At 42.0% G+C, this 13,690-nt stretch overlaps 1 protein-coding gene across 1 annotated transcript in view; it reads left to right on the top strand.

Annotated features, from left to right (window-relative positions):
• GTF3C1 (general transcription factor IIIC subunit 1) overlaps positions 1-13,690 on the top strand; it is a 136,795-nt gene that overhangs the window by 70,002 nt on the left and 53,103 nt on the right. The window contains exons 20-23 of the mRNA XM_068244636.1: positions 3,386-3,518; positions 3,816-3,951; positions 4,986-5,064; positions 5,666-5,842. Of these exons, the coding sequence (XP_068100737.1) occupies positions 3,386-3,518; positions 3,816-3,951; positions 4,986-5,064; positions 5,666-5,842 (525 nt within the window). The remainder of the gene's footprint in view (positions 1-3,385; positions 3,519-3,815; positions 3,952-4,985; positions 5,065-5,665; positions 5,843-13,690) is intronic.

Below are 13,690 nucleotides of genomic sequence, written 5' to 3'. Positions count from 1 at the left end.
TTTGACCGGGCCATTCTAACACATGGATATGTTTTGTTTTAAACCATTCCATTGTTGCCCTGGCTTTATGTTTAGGGTTGTTGTCCTGCTGGAAGGTGAACCTCCGTCCCAGTCTCAAGTCTTTTGCAGACTCCAAGAGGTTTTCTTCCAAGATTGCCCTGTATTTGGCTCCATCCATCTTCCCATCAACTCTGACCAGCTTCCCTGTCCCTGCTGAAGAGAAGCACTCCCAGAGCTTGATGCTGCCACCACAGTGGGGATGGTGTGTTCAGAGTGATGTGCAGTGTTAGTTTTCCGCCACATATAGCGTTTTGCATTTTGGCCAAAAAGTTCCATTTTGGTTTCATCTGACCAGAGCACCTTCTTCCACATGTTTGCTGTGTGCCCCACATGGCTTGTGGCAAACTGCAAACCGGACTTTTTATGCTTTCTGTTAACAATGGCTAACTTTGTACAGTGCATGACTAATAGTTGTCCTATGGACAGAGTCTCCCACCTGAGCTGTAGATCTCTGCAGCTCGTCCAGAGTCACCATGGGCCTCTTGACTGCATTTCTGATCAGCGCTCTCCTTGTTCGGCCTGTGAGTTTAGGTGGACGGCCTTGTCTTGGTAGGTTTACAGTTGTGCCATACTACTTCCATTTTTGAATGATCGCTTGAACAGTGCTCCGTGGGATGTTCAAGGCTTTGGAAATCTTTTTGTAGCCTAAGCCTGCTTTAAATTTCTCAATAACTTTATCCCTGACCTGTCTGGTGTGTTCTTTGGACTTCATGGTGTTGTTTCTCCCAATATTCTCTTAGGCAACCTCTGAGGCCGTCACAGAGCAGCTGTATTTGTACTGACATTAGATTACACACAGGTGCACTCTATTTAGTTATTAGCACTCATCAGGCAATGTCTATGGGCAACTGACTGCACTCGGACCAAAGGGGGCTGAATAATTACGCACACCCCACTTTGCAGTTATTTATTTGTAAAAAATGTTTGGAATCATGTATGATTTTTCATTCTCACGTGTACACCACTTTGTATTGGTCTTTCACGTGGAATTCCAATAAAATTGATTCAGGTTTGTGGCAGTAATGTGACAAAATGTGGAAAACTTTAAGGGGGCCAAATTCTTTTGCAAACCACTGTATTTACTAAAGCCTGGTACACACTTTCAATTATGGATGGCCAATCACTGGTCAATTTAACTACCTCCATGTAGTACGAGGGTCCGCAGATATCATATGAGCGTATTGGCCAATCATATTTAAAGAGAATCTGTATTGTTAAAATCGCACAAAAGTAAACATACCAGTGCGTTAGGGGACATCTCCTATTACCCTCTGTCACAATTTCGCCGCTCCTCGCCGCATTAAAAGTGGTTAAAAACCGTTTTAAAAAGTTTGTTTATAAACAAACAAAATGGCCACCAAAACAGGAAGTAGGTTGATGTACAGTATGTCCACACATAGAAAATACATTCATACACAAGCAGGCTGTATACACCCTTCCTTTTGAATCTCAAGAGATCATTTGTGTGTTTCTTTCCCCCTGCAGCTATCTTCCACTGAAGTGTCAGGCTGTTTCTTCCTGCAGAGTGCAGACAGCTCTGCCTGTATGTAATTCCTCAGTATGTGAAAGCCCAGCCAGCTCAGAGGACGATTTATCCAGCTTGTAAAAGATAATAGAACAGAGAGAAGCTGCACTAATCTAAATATCACACAGGCAGTGTGCAGAGAGGGGCCTGGATGGGGGAGTTCATAGCAGAACCACAACACTGAAGAACTTGGCAGCCTTCCAGACACAGGCTGACAAGTCTGACAAGAGAGAGATAAGTTGATTTATTACAGAGATGGTGATAGTAGAACATGCTGCAGTAAGCCAGGACACATTAGAATAGCTTTTGGAACTTGTAGGATGATAAAAAACAGGATGCAATTTTTGTTACGGAGTCTCTTTAAGTGTATACCAGGCTTTAAGCATGGTACACGCTTCCAAATTTGATTGGCCAATTTTATCGCTTCCATGTAGTATGAGAGCTTACCTGCACAATCTGTTCAGCGTATTCAAAATCTGTTGACCCTCATACTACATGGAAGTTTTAAAATTGGTCAGTGGTTGGCCAATCATAATTAAGTGTGTATGCATCTTTAACGTGAACCAGAGACGAAGCACCTTCATGTATTTTACCATACATATCAGAGGGAACATTAGAGAGAACCCCTACCCTGCTCTCTGCTTCATCCTTCACTGCTCAGCCTGCTTGTTATCACTTGTTAGCAGCCATGATAAAATCCCCGACTGAGCATTCAGCCTGGCTTTGCTCAGGAATCATTATAGCTGAGTCTGTCTTCTCTGATGGCTCTGCTATGACTCGGCTATAATGATATATATGGTAAAATACATGAGGGTGCTTCGTCTCTCTGGTTCACTTTAAGCCTGGTACACACCTTCAATTAGAATTGGCCAACCATTGACCAATATTACCACCTCCATGTAGCATGAGAGTTTACCTACACCAATCTGTTCATAATATTCATTATCTACTGACCCTTATACTACATGGAGGTGGTAACATTGGTCAGTGATTGGCCAATTATAACTGAAGGTGTGTACCAGGCTTTATGGTGTGTACACACTTGAAAGATAAATGAAAGATCTTAGACCAATTTTACCACGTTCCATGTAGTATGAGAGCCATACTCTACACAGTCTAATCTATGGAGCTGAACTCCCCATCAGATAAAAACTCTTTGGAAGATTCTGACACAAAGATGCTGTACACATTCAAAAGATCAGTATCTGCAAAAATCTGTTCCTGCAAAAGATCCGTTCCTGCAAATTGCATTCATAGTCTATGATATCTGCAGATCATCATACACACCTTCTTTAACAGACATTCATCTGCAGATCAGATCCACCTGGATGGATTTTTAGATCTGCAGATGATTGTCAGATATGCAGATGAAGTCTGTTAAACAAACAAGGTGTGTATGAGGATCTGCAGATATCATAGACTGAATGCATTTTCCAGGAACGGATCTTTTGCAGGAACAGATCTTTTGAAGGTGTACAGCATCTTTGTGTCAGCATCTTGCAAAGAGTTTTTATCTGATGGGGAGGTCAGCTCCATAGAAAAGACTGTGTAGAGTATGGCTCTCATACTACATGGAAGGGGGTAAAATTGGTCTGATATCTTTCATTTATCTTTCAAGTGTGTACACACCATTAGACGACAAGCTCTTCACAAAGGACCACACAGTCATGATTCACGATCACCTAGAAATATCCCAAATAAACTTATTTAATAAGGGGAAAATAAGTTTTCCATCCATATACTCCACTTTGGTGACTATTGTTGATCTGTCTTGAAAATATACGGTGTTCCATCTTATAGGTGTTGTGCGCAACCCTCATGGGAAAAAAACAAATACTTCAGAAAATGAGAATCTGATAGGACAAGATATGGATGGAGAGATGGAGGAAAGAGAGAATATGGAGAGAAAATATAAAATTCTAGAAAGTGTTCCGTAAGTCCTGTTATGTTTTGGTTTTGTTTTTTGTTGTTTTTTTTTTTTTAGTAAAAAAAATTTGCACATTTTTATTTCCATTAAGTTGATGATTGTTTTGAAAATCCATTAGGTAATAGAATTTTCTTCCTCACAGTTCTATTTTATGCTACCCGTCCACTCTCACATTTATCTGACACGCCTAGAGTCCAGTATTAACACATATACTGTAATATTGAGAATGTTTGAAAAAAAAAAAAAAACTTTTTATTGACTTACTTATATTGTGTTATATTGTGTTTTATTTTTCAATTCAAGGGGAAGTAGAGAAGTAGTGGATGATGGATCGATTCCTGGAGATGGACTGGGAGCTGGTGGACTTGACTCAAGTTTTTTTAGCCATTTAAAACGAAACTGGCTTTGGATAAGCTATATTGTTAATAACACCAAAAGGGTTTGTGATGATTTTTTATAATCTAGATCTCTGAAGCTAGGAAAAAAAGTTTAAAAATGACTTATGTAGAGGGAAGGCTCTAAATATCATATGGCTTTCCAGGTCCTCGGTCTATCTAGTTGTTCAGCTCCATCCCCCTGTGAAGTTATTTGACCTGATAGGCCTTCAGTACTCCTCTGGAAAGCCACCAGTACTTCTGAAGACCAGTGAGTCTGCGCTTGTGCGGGCGCAGTACAGATACACCTGTCTTTAGAAGCATTTAGGGACATAGGTACTTCTGAAGGCTGCCGAGGAGGGTACAAGAGATACCCAATCGCAGAACTTCATTGGGGGACATCGCTGGAAGGACAGGACTGAGCAAGGACATGGAAGTGGAAGTGGGAAGGCTCTATGATATTTAGGGCCTTCCCTCTACGGGGATAAGTATCTAACCCGAAGTGAGTTTCCTCCCTTCAAGTTTGCTTTAGGTTATCAAATATCTTTTATAAAAATATTTTTGTTTTGCTTTTTTTTATTAACTGAAGATAGTATATATTTCAAACTGTCCCTAGTTTTTTCATAAGGAAAAAAAAAGGGGGAAATCGCCAAGAGGTATACACAATACTTCTTCTAATGTCTATGCGTACCGGAAATACAAGAATATTAAGTGTATATCCAGAGACTATATGACTCAACTGCAACCTAAAATAATTAACAAACTACATCTCCAGTAGAGGTTATTCAGATTTGGGTGGGTGGCAGGAGCATTCCAATATGAAGAACCTGCTACCAGAAACTAAAAAAAAAAAAAAGGTGGCTACAAGGAAATTCTCAAAGAGAATAGGGATAAGAGTAAATAAAGGGTAACATAGTAAAAAGTGTGAAGCAGGGCAACAAGGTAAGACTGAGCATTTTAAAACTATTTTATTTTACTCTGTAGTAGAAAACTGGACATCATAGCACTGAAAAGACCTCTTGTTTTTGTCTTTTTTTGTTTTGTTTGTCGTTTTTCACTATAAAGGTCACTCACGGATTATTATTTTTCCCCCCTCCAGACTAAATCCGCACAACAAGGCCTTTCTTTAAGACTTCAAACCTTCCTGAACAAGCCTACGTTGCCACTTGGTTCACGAGGTAATATATTTTTTCTGTATACTGCTATTCTGCACTTTCTTCTATTTCACAATAATAAAAGTATAACTCAAAACATGGAGATGGCAAAGCACTACTTCCAGTGCATCCAGGCTAATGTGCAATGTGTATTGTGCGTGTGTATGTTGCTTGAATAAAAATGCACTTACTAACTTATCAGCTGACTTTCATCTCAGTGGCACCTCATGTTTGTTGTATTTATTATTATAAAAATGATTATTAAATATGTCTTAACGTAAACAAGGGATCTAAAAATAGCAAAAATCGATACTTACCCGGAGCTTCCTCCAAGCCCCCTAAACACATCTGAGTCTCTCTGCCTCCTCCTGCGGTCTGCCGTTCAGCCCCGGTAACTGGCTCAGTCGAGTCCATGCGCAGTAGACCCGCGACTGGGGGACTCGACTGAGCCATTTACTGGGGCTGATCGCGGCTGAATGGCAGACCGCGGGAGGATGTCAAGGGACTCAGATGTGTTTATGGGGCTGGAGGAAGCACCAGGTAATTATCAATTTTTGCTATTTTTAGATCTCTGGTACACTTCAAGGCATTCTCATAATGCTACTGCATCACTTTTATTTTTCAGGCAACCAGATAAATGTCTTTGGAAATGTAAACCTGCCAGAAGAGGGTGGTGAGCTTGTTCAGATGGTAAAGGAATCCTCAGCTTCTCGTAATGAAAGAGTCCGTGGAGGGAAAAACCAGAGGCGAAAACGGCAGAAAAAACAACCTGAAAAAAAGAAGAGCGAAAAACAGAAGAAAAGTAAGTAATAGTGAAATTACAACTGTACATGCAGGCCAGGTACCCAGCCCGACTTTTGTAACCTTGTTGGGCCCACCCCCAAGAGGCATAGATGGTCAGTACACCCTGTGATATCTGCCACTGATTCAGAGCCCTCCGTATGACCAATCTTCAATTACCAACTAATATGGGTGATCCAACTGGGCAGTCAATATAAGCTGCAATATGCTCAATGCAGTAGGGTGTGCCAGCCTGTCAAATGTCACCTTTCTGAAATAAGATCAGTGGAAACAAAACAAATACAGGTAGTCCCCGGTTAACGAACGAAATAGGGACTGTAGGTTCGTTCTTAACCTGAATCTGTGCTTAAGTCGGAACAGTGTGCCATCTCTGTCCCCTGTACCTTCTCTGTGCCCCCTGTGCCTCCAGTGTTCCTCTCTCTTTCACCTCTGTACCTGCTTACATAAGTTTAAAAGCCATTTTTTTCTTTGAATTTCTTAAAATCGATTTCCTCAAACTACAAGTCCAATTTGAAAAAGTTTTTTTTTATTCTTTTGGCTTGTTCCACAGAATCCATGCCATTTGTATCGGTGGGACGTTCGTAAGTTGGGGACTGCCTGTACATTGTATGGGCTTATGAAGTCTCATTTCAAATAGTTGTGGCTCAGTTATGCTGCTTTCCGTTTGTTATAAACTAGGCTACTTTGTCACTAGGCTACTTTAAAAAAAAAAAAATTTTGTACTCTGTGGGGCATATTTGCATAAAGGGTACCTGAAGCCCTAAAAAAACTCAGTAGGGGAAGCTTCTGGATAGTCCAGAGGCTTTCCCGGGTTTCCTTTGCACCACCTTTTCTTTTGATGGAACCCTCTAAACAATATTCAACTTGTTCACCAAATAGATATATGAAGATCCGGCACTGCTTCTAGCTTTAAAAAGAGCTTTATTGCCAGCGGCTCTTTCAATATGCAAACAGTATTCATGCAGTACAAACATGTAAAGTGCACATACCCGTTGTGGTTAGCAAAGGTTGTGGGGCATGGTCAGGGCCGGGCCGAGGCATAGGCTGGAGAGGCTCCAGCCTCAGGGCGCAGTGTAGGAGGGGGCGCAGAATTCGTTCAGCTGTCATTCCTAATTGTGTTTGTGCAGAAAGAAATAAGAAAAGGGGATACATGGCAGTGACTGCAATCCAGATAACTAGAGATTAAGGTGTTGGGGAGGTTGCGGGCCCTGTGGCCCTCTTAGTCTAATAGCAATCAGTTTTTGATCGCTCGGGTGGCAGGGATGGAGGGGCGCACTTTGGTGTCTCAGCCTTGGGTGCTGGAGGACCTTGTCCCGGCTCTGGGCATGGTGGTGAGAACGGCCCGCCTAACGTCCGTTTCGCTTCAGTAGCGTCTTCAGAGGCAGTGTGGCAATTCACGACTGTCCGTTTCTGGGTTATATACTCAGTGAAGAATCATTTCCGGGTCATATTGTCGCATTAATGCGTACGTATATACGCATGCGACCACTAACGTATGCATGGATGCGTAATGACTTCAATGGAGAATGCGTATGATGACGGAGTTTCCCTGCGTCGCTTCATGCATACGTAATTACTCATACAACCACTGATGTACGCATGGGAATGCATAAACACCAATGGAAGTATGCATACCATGCTTAAGATTGCCATTACACATCCAGGTCTAGCAATCCGCCACATGGCCACAAGATGGCATCACAAACGGGTATAAGCTGGTATATTAACATTAGAAAGATAAAAATAGGGGAATGACTCTGTATACCAAGGGATGTACAAAAAGTTTCAACTGAAAAATGCTGAGAACTTCATGGAGCTAAGACTGGGCGGTAGATCTCCAGTATTACAGTGGCTGTATTAATAGAAAAATTACACTATGCAAAATTACAATATTTAAACTGGATCAAAAATACGCGTCCCAATCGGCTCCATTCATAACACTCCCGATGTACAGATGTCACCCCTACCTCTAAAATCAACAACATCCTACAGTAAAGACATATTAAAAAGGACCTACTCTAAACTTTCCAACTTTCAAGGCTAAACTATACTCTAAGGGTCCAGGAAGCATGCCATTTCTATATTTTCATTCAGGCCTAGAGGGCCCATCGCATCTGTTTTTATGATCCAGGTTGATTCCTTCCTTAAGAGTAATCGTTCTCTATCACCTCCTCTATGTGGCACTGGCATATGATCTAAACCAGCAAAGGTTAGGCAGTTAGCATTACTTCCATGAGCCGATCTAACCTGTTCTATAAGTCTCGGGCATCCTTTTCCTGAATCCACAGATCTGAAATGCTCCAACACTCTAGTTTTCATTTCTCTAGTCGTCATGCCTATATAGAACCGGTGACATGGGCACCATATAATATAAACCACAAACTTTGTTTGACATGTGAAGAAGTGTCGTACTTTCGTGTCCACAGGGCCCACTTGTATACTTCTTCCTCTGCTTAATTGTGAACATATCGAGCAGTGTCCACATCTATAGTTGCCTTTGGTCTGCCTCCTTTCTAACCAGTTAAGTTCCCTTGGCATTGTAAATTCACTAGAGGTGACTCTATCGCCTATAGTCGGGGCACGTCTAAAGGTTATCAGGGGCGGCTCTTTGATTGATATCAAATGAGAACACTAATCTCTCTCCTACACCTTTATTTGTGCTTTGTATGTGTTACTACCTGGTGGAATCGATGCATTTTGGGATTGCAAGAAGCAATTTATTTTGAGTGCCGCCGTAGTGCCAGTTGCTGTATCCTCCATTGTATATCAGTTGTTTGTATCTCTTTTGTTTGACTTGAGCACACGGCATGCAGCGAAGAGACACTTGCAATGACAATGTATCTAATGATAATGAAGATGTGGATTTAGAAGAGGATTTCTCTGATTCCAGTGGAGAGAGTGTAGTAGAAGAAGCTGTGGAAGCCGGAAGGCAGGATGCGGACAACTTGTTTGACAACCCAGCTGTCTTGACTACACGGAATAAGGTTGTGGGGGCTAAGGTGGCAGTAATCAAACTAGGGAGGCTGTGTGAAAAAGAAGTAAAGATATTTTGGACAGTAACTACTCTTAAGAAGTATTGTAAGAAGATTGTGGCAAGGGGGTTCAGAAAGTATCAAGAACCAGCAGAGTATCAAAATGACACCAAGTTCATGGAAAGATGGCGTGAAGCACATCTAACATATGTAACAACCCTACAAAATATAGTCCTAGAAAGAACTGAAGAGGAGCATATAGGGATCCAGAAAGAAATAAAAGATCTGAAAGAGCAATACAAAGGTCTCGTAGACCAGGAACGCTATAGCGGAACCTTAAAGAAAATTGATAAAAGATTAGCCCCAATCCAGGAGGAAATAAAGAAAAGGAAATTACAAAAATACCTTAGAGATATTGATGACTTTAAAGAGGAACTCCAGTGAAAATAATTTAATAAAAAAAGTGCTTCATTTTTACAATAATTATGTAGAAATGATTTAGTCAGTGTTTGCTCATTGTAAAATCTTTCCTCTCCCAGATTCACATTCTCACATGTATTACATGGTGACATTGTTACTGTGGGCAAGTTATGTAGCTGTTTCTAGCTGCTCTGGCTGTTACAGACAGCTTTAAACAGCCATTTCCTGTCTGTGAACATTGTTACATTGTGGCAGTTTGCCCAGAGTACCGCGGTATTCAGAGCCTCTTGTGGGAGGGGTTTCAGCACAAAATTAGTCACACAGCGCCCCCTGATGGTCTGTTTGTGAAAATCATTCTATTTCTCATGTAAAAGGGGGTATCAGCTACTGATTGGGATAAAGTTCAATTCTTGGTTGGAGTTTCTCTTTAAGGCCGGAAAAGAGTTCAATTGGGGATTCATTAGACCACGGTTCGGCAGACCTGGAGGTCCGAGACCGCAACGTCCTAAGAAAGGTTATTGGACGACTGACACAGAAACTAGCGAAGAGGAGACTGGAAAAACAATACCAAAGAATAAAAAGAACAACCTTGAAAACAATCAATCAGAATGTGCATCCAATCCAAAAAGTGCCACTTTAGGGAGAAAATACGCCGAGGAAGGGGCCGTTCCAAAGGGAAAAGGAGGGAGGCAGCTGACCTGGGAGGACAGCCAGAGCAATCCAGTACAACAGAAATCAAAGAAAAGGAAGCACTACAGAGGGAACAACAAATAGAAATAGTTAACTTGAGCGAGACGCCACTACCGGTACCATGCGAACTTGTATTGAAAAAAAGACTTAATTTCTCGATTACACAGAAATTCGATTTTTGTCGCTTTAAGGTGGATCTTTATAAGGGAGTGAGAAAAATGAATATAAAACAGTTTTTTCTGAAAAGAGACCTTGATACAAATAAAAGCTGAGGAGGTTTCCGTGGGCCCTTTGGGGTTCACACCAAGCATACCTTGGACAGATAAGGACTTGGGGAATTTAAAGATCTTGGAAGAACTCTTAATAGAAAACAAAGAGTTTAGTGAACAAGCACCCCAAATGGAGGATCACCCAGAGAGCCAACAACAAAAATTCGTACCTTGTAAATCAATTAAACCATTTCCGGTAACCCAAGGATCAGCACTTGATATCATTTAAAGCCTAGTGGAGAAGGACATTAAGGCCCTCACATACACCCAAGATGACCCAGATTTAAACCAGGATGAAATGAAAGCTCTGCAGTGGTTCCAGGAAAGACCAGAGCTGATAATTAGGAAAGCTGATAAAGGGGGAGCAATAGTGGTACTCACAGCAGAACAGTATAATAAGGAAGCATTACGTCAGCTAAACGATCCAACAACCTATAAAAGATTAGCAGGGGACCCAACTTTTAGGTTTCAGAATGCTATGAGATCACTACTAAGAAGAGGAGTAGAGGGGGGCTTTCTGTCCAAAAAGCTAGCAGAGGATCTTTTGCCAGAATTTCCTAAAAAACCTATCTGGTATCATCTACCAAAGATCCATAAGTCCCGGACCAACCCGCCAGGACGTCCCATCGTCTCGGGGATTGGTTCCCTCACCGAGAGGTTGTCTAGGTAGTTGGACCAACTCCTTAGGCCCTTGCTAGGACGGGTGCAGTCCCACCTCAGGGACACATTGGATGTGCTTGAAAGCATAGAAAATGTGGACTGGAGAGAAGGGGATGCTTTGGCAACCATAGACGTGGTGAATTTATACAATCGTATACCGCACGATATCGGAGTCCTCGCGGTTAAGACGTTCTTGTCCCAGACTGACAAGGATGAAAATTTTGTTGACTATGTATGTGAATGCCTCTATTTTGTACTTACGCATAATGTGTTTGTTTGATGGTAGGTGGTACTGGCAGCTGTCCGCCACAGCTATGGGGACCTCGGTATCATGCACATACGCCAATCTATTTTTGGCATGGTGGGAGGAGAAGTATGTGTATGGTACCGACGTTCCCCCATGGGGGAGGCCTCAGGAGATGGTCCAGATACGTGGATGACGTGTTGGTGTTTTGGTCCGGGACTTATGAGAAGTTAATGCAATTTATGGGTTACTTGAATGACGATAAAGAAAATATGCAATTTACGCATGAATTCAGTAAAGACAAGGTAGCCTTCTTAGATCTGGAATTATGTATTGTGGAGAACCAATTAATAGCAAAAGGATATAGGAAGCCAGTTTCAGGAAATACATGTTTTCATCGGACCAGCTATCACCCATCTCACGTCTTTAAATCACTACCGTATGGTCAATTTTTACGCCTACGAAAAAATAACACCACACTTGATTTTTTTGAACAAGAAATGGACCTTAAAGAGACACTGAAGCGAAAAAAAATGATGATATTATGATTTGTATGTGTAGTACAGCTTAGAAAAAAAACATTAAGATCAGATACATCAGTCTAATTGTTTCCAGTACAGGAAGAGTTGAGAAACTCCAGTTGTTATCTCTATGCAAAAAAGCTATTAAGCTCTCCGACTAACTTGGTCGTGGAGAGGGCTGTTATCTGACTTTTATTATCTCAACTGTAATTGAACTGTTTACTTTTCCTCTGCTAGAGAAGAGTTAATTACTTCACAGACTGCTCTGAAAGACTCATTTTGAATGCTGAGTGTTGTGTAATCTGCACATATTATAGAGTGATGCAATGTTAGAAAAAACACTATATACCTGAAAATAAAAATTTGAGAATATTTTCTTTGCTGCTAATCTTCTAGTAATTATTCATAGTACACAACCAATTCATTATATCATATATTTTTTTTCGCTTCAGTGTCTCTTTAAGGCAAAGTTGCTAGATAGGGGCTATACCCAGTTAGAACTAGATCAAGCAATACAGAAAGCTAGCTTGATAGAAAGGAAAGATATAGTGAAGAAGAAAAAGAGGGAAGCAACAAATAAAGGTGTAGGAGAGAGATTAGTGTTCTCATTTGATTTCAATCCGATGGCAGATGCAATAAGGCGCAATATTTTAGAGAAATGGAATATAATAAAGCAGGATCCATCTTCAAAGAGCCGCCCCTGATAACCTTTAGACGTGCCCCGACTATAGGCGATAGAGTCACCTCTAGTGAATTTACAATGCCAAGGGAACTTAACTGGTTAGAAAGGAGGCAGACCAAAGGCAACTATAGATGTGGACACTGCTCGATATGTTCACAATTAAGCAGAGGAAGAAGTATACAAGTGGGCCCTGTGGACACGAAAGTACGACACTTCTTCACATGTCAAACAAAGTTTGTGGTTTATATTATATGGTGCCCATGTCACCGGTTCTATATAGGCATGACGACTAGAGAAATGAAAACTAGAGCGTTGGAGCATTTCAGATCTGTGGATTCAGGAGAAGGATGCCCGAGACTTATAGAACAGGTTAGATCGGCTCAACGAAGTAATGCTAACTGCCTAACCTTTGCTGGTTTAGATCATATGCCAGTGCCACATAGAGGAGGTGATAGAGAACGATTACTCTTAACCTTCCTGGCGGTAAGCCCGAGCTGAGCTCGGGGTAAGCCGCCGGAAGGCACCGCTCAGGCCCCGCTGGGCCGATTTGCATAATTTTTTTTTTGCTGCACGCAGCTAGCACTTTGCTAGCAGCGTGCAGTGCCCGATCGCCGCCGATCCGCCGCTATCCGTCGCGCCGCAGCCGCCCCCCCCCCCCCCCCCCCAGACCCCGTGCGCTGCCTGGCCAATCAGTGCCAGGCAGCTCTATGGGGTGGATCGGAATCCCCTTTGACGTCACGACGTCGATGACGTCGGTGACGTCATCCCGCCCCGTCGCCATGGCGACGGGGGAAGCCCTCCGGGAGATCCCGTTCTTTGAACGGGATCTCCGGATCTCCGATCGCCGGCGGCGATCGGAGGGGCTGGGGGGATGCCGCTGAGCAGCGGCTATCATGTAGCGAGAAAAAAAAAAAAATTTAAAAAAAAAGATTTTCTGCCCCCTGGCGATTTTTTTGCAAACCGCCAGGAGGGTTTTTAAGGAAGGAATCAACCTGGATCATAAAAACAGATGCGATGGGCCTTCTAGGCCTGAATGAAAATATAGAAATGGCATGCTTCCTGGACCCTTAGAGTATAGTTTAGCCTTGAAAGTTGGAAAGTTTAGAGTAGGTCCTTTTTAATAAGTCTTTACTGTAGGATGTTGTTGATTTTAGAGGTAGGGGTGACATCTGTACATCGGGAGTGTTATGAATGGAGCCGATTGGGACGCGTATTTTCGATCCAGTTTAAATATTGTAATTTTGCATAGTGTAATTTTTCTATTAATACAGCCACTGTAATACTGGAGATCTACCGCCCAGTCTTAGCTCCATGAAGTTCTCAGCATTTTTCAGTTGGAACTTTTTGTACATCCCTTGGTATACAGAGTCATTCCCCTATTTTTATCTTTC

Source organism: Hyperolius riggenbachi, chromosome 7, assembly GCF_040937935.1.
Source record: "Hyperolius riggenbachi isolate aHypRig1 chromosome 7, aHypRig1.pri, whole genome shotgun sequence".
Lineage (NCBI taxonomy): Eukaryota > Metazoa > Chordata > Amphibia > Anura > Hyperoliidae > Hyperolius > Hyperolius riggenbachi.
Note: the sequence above shows the minus strand (reverse complement) of the source record. Positions and strands in the feature narration are given on the sequence as shown.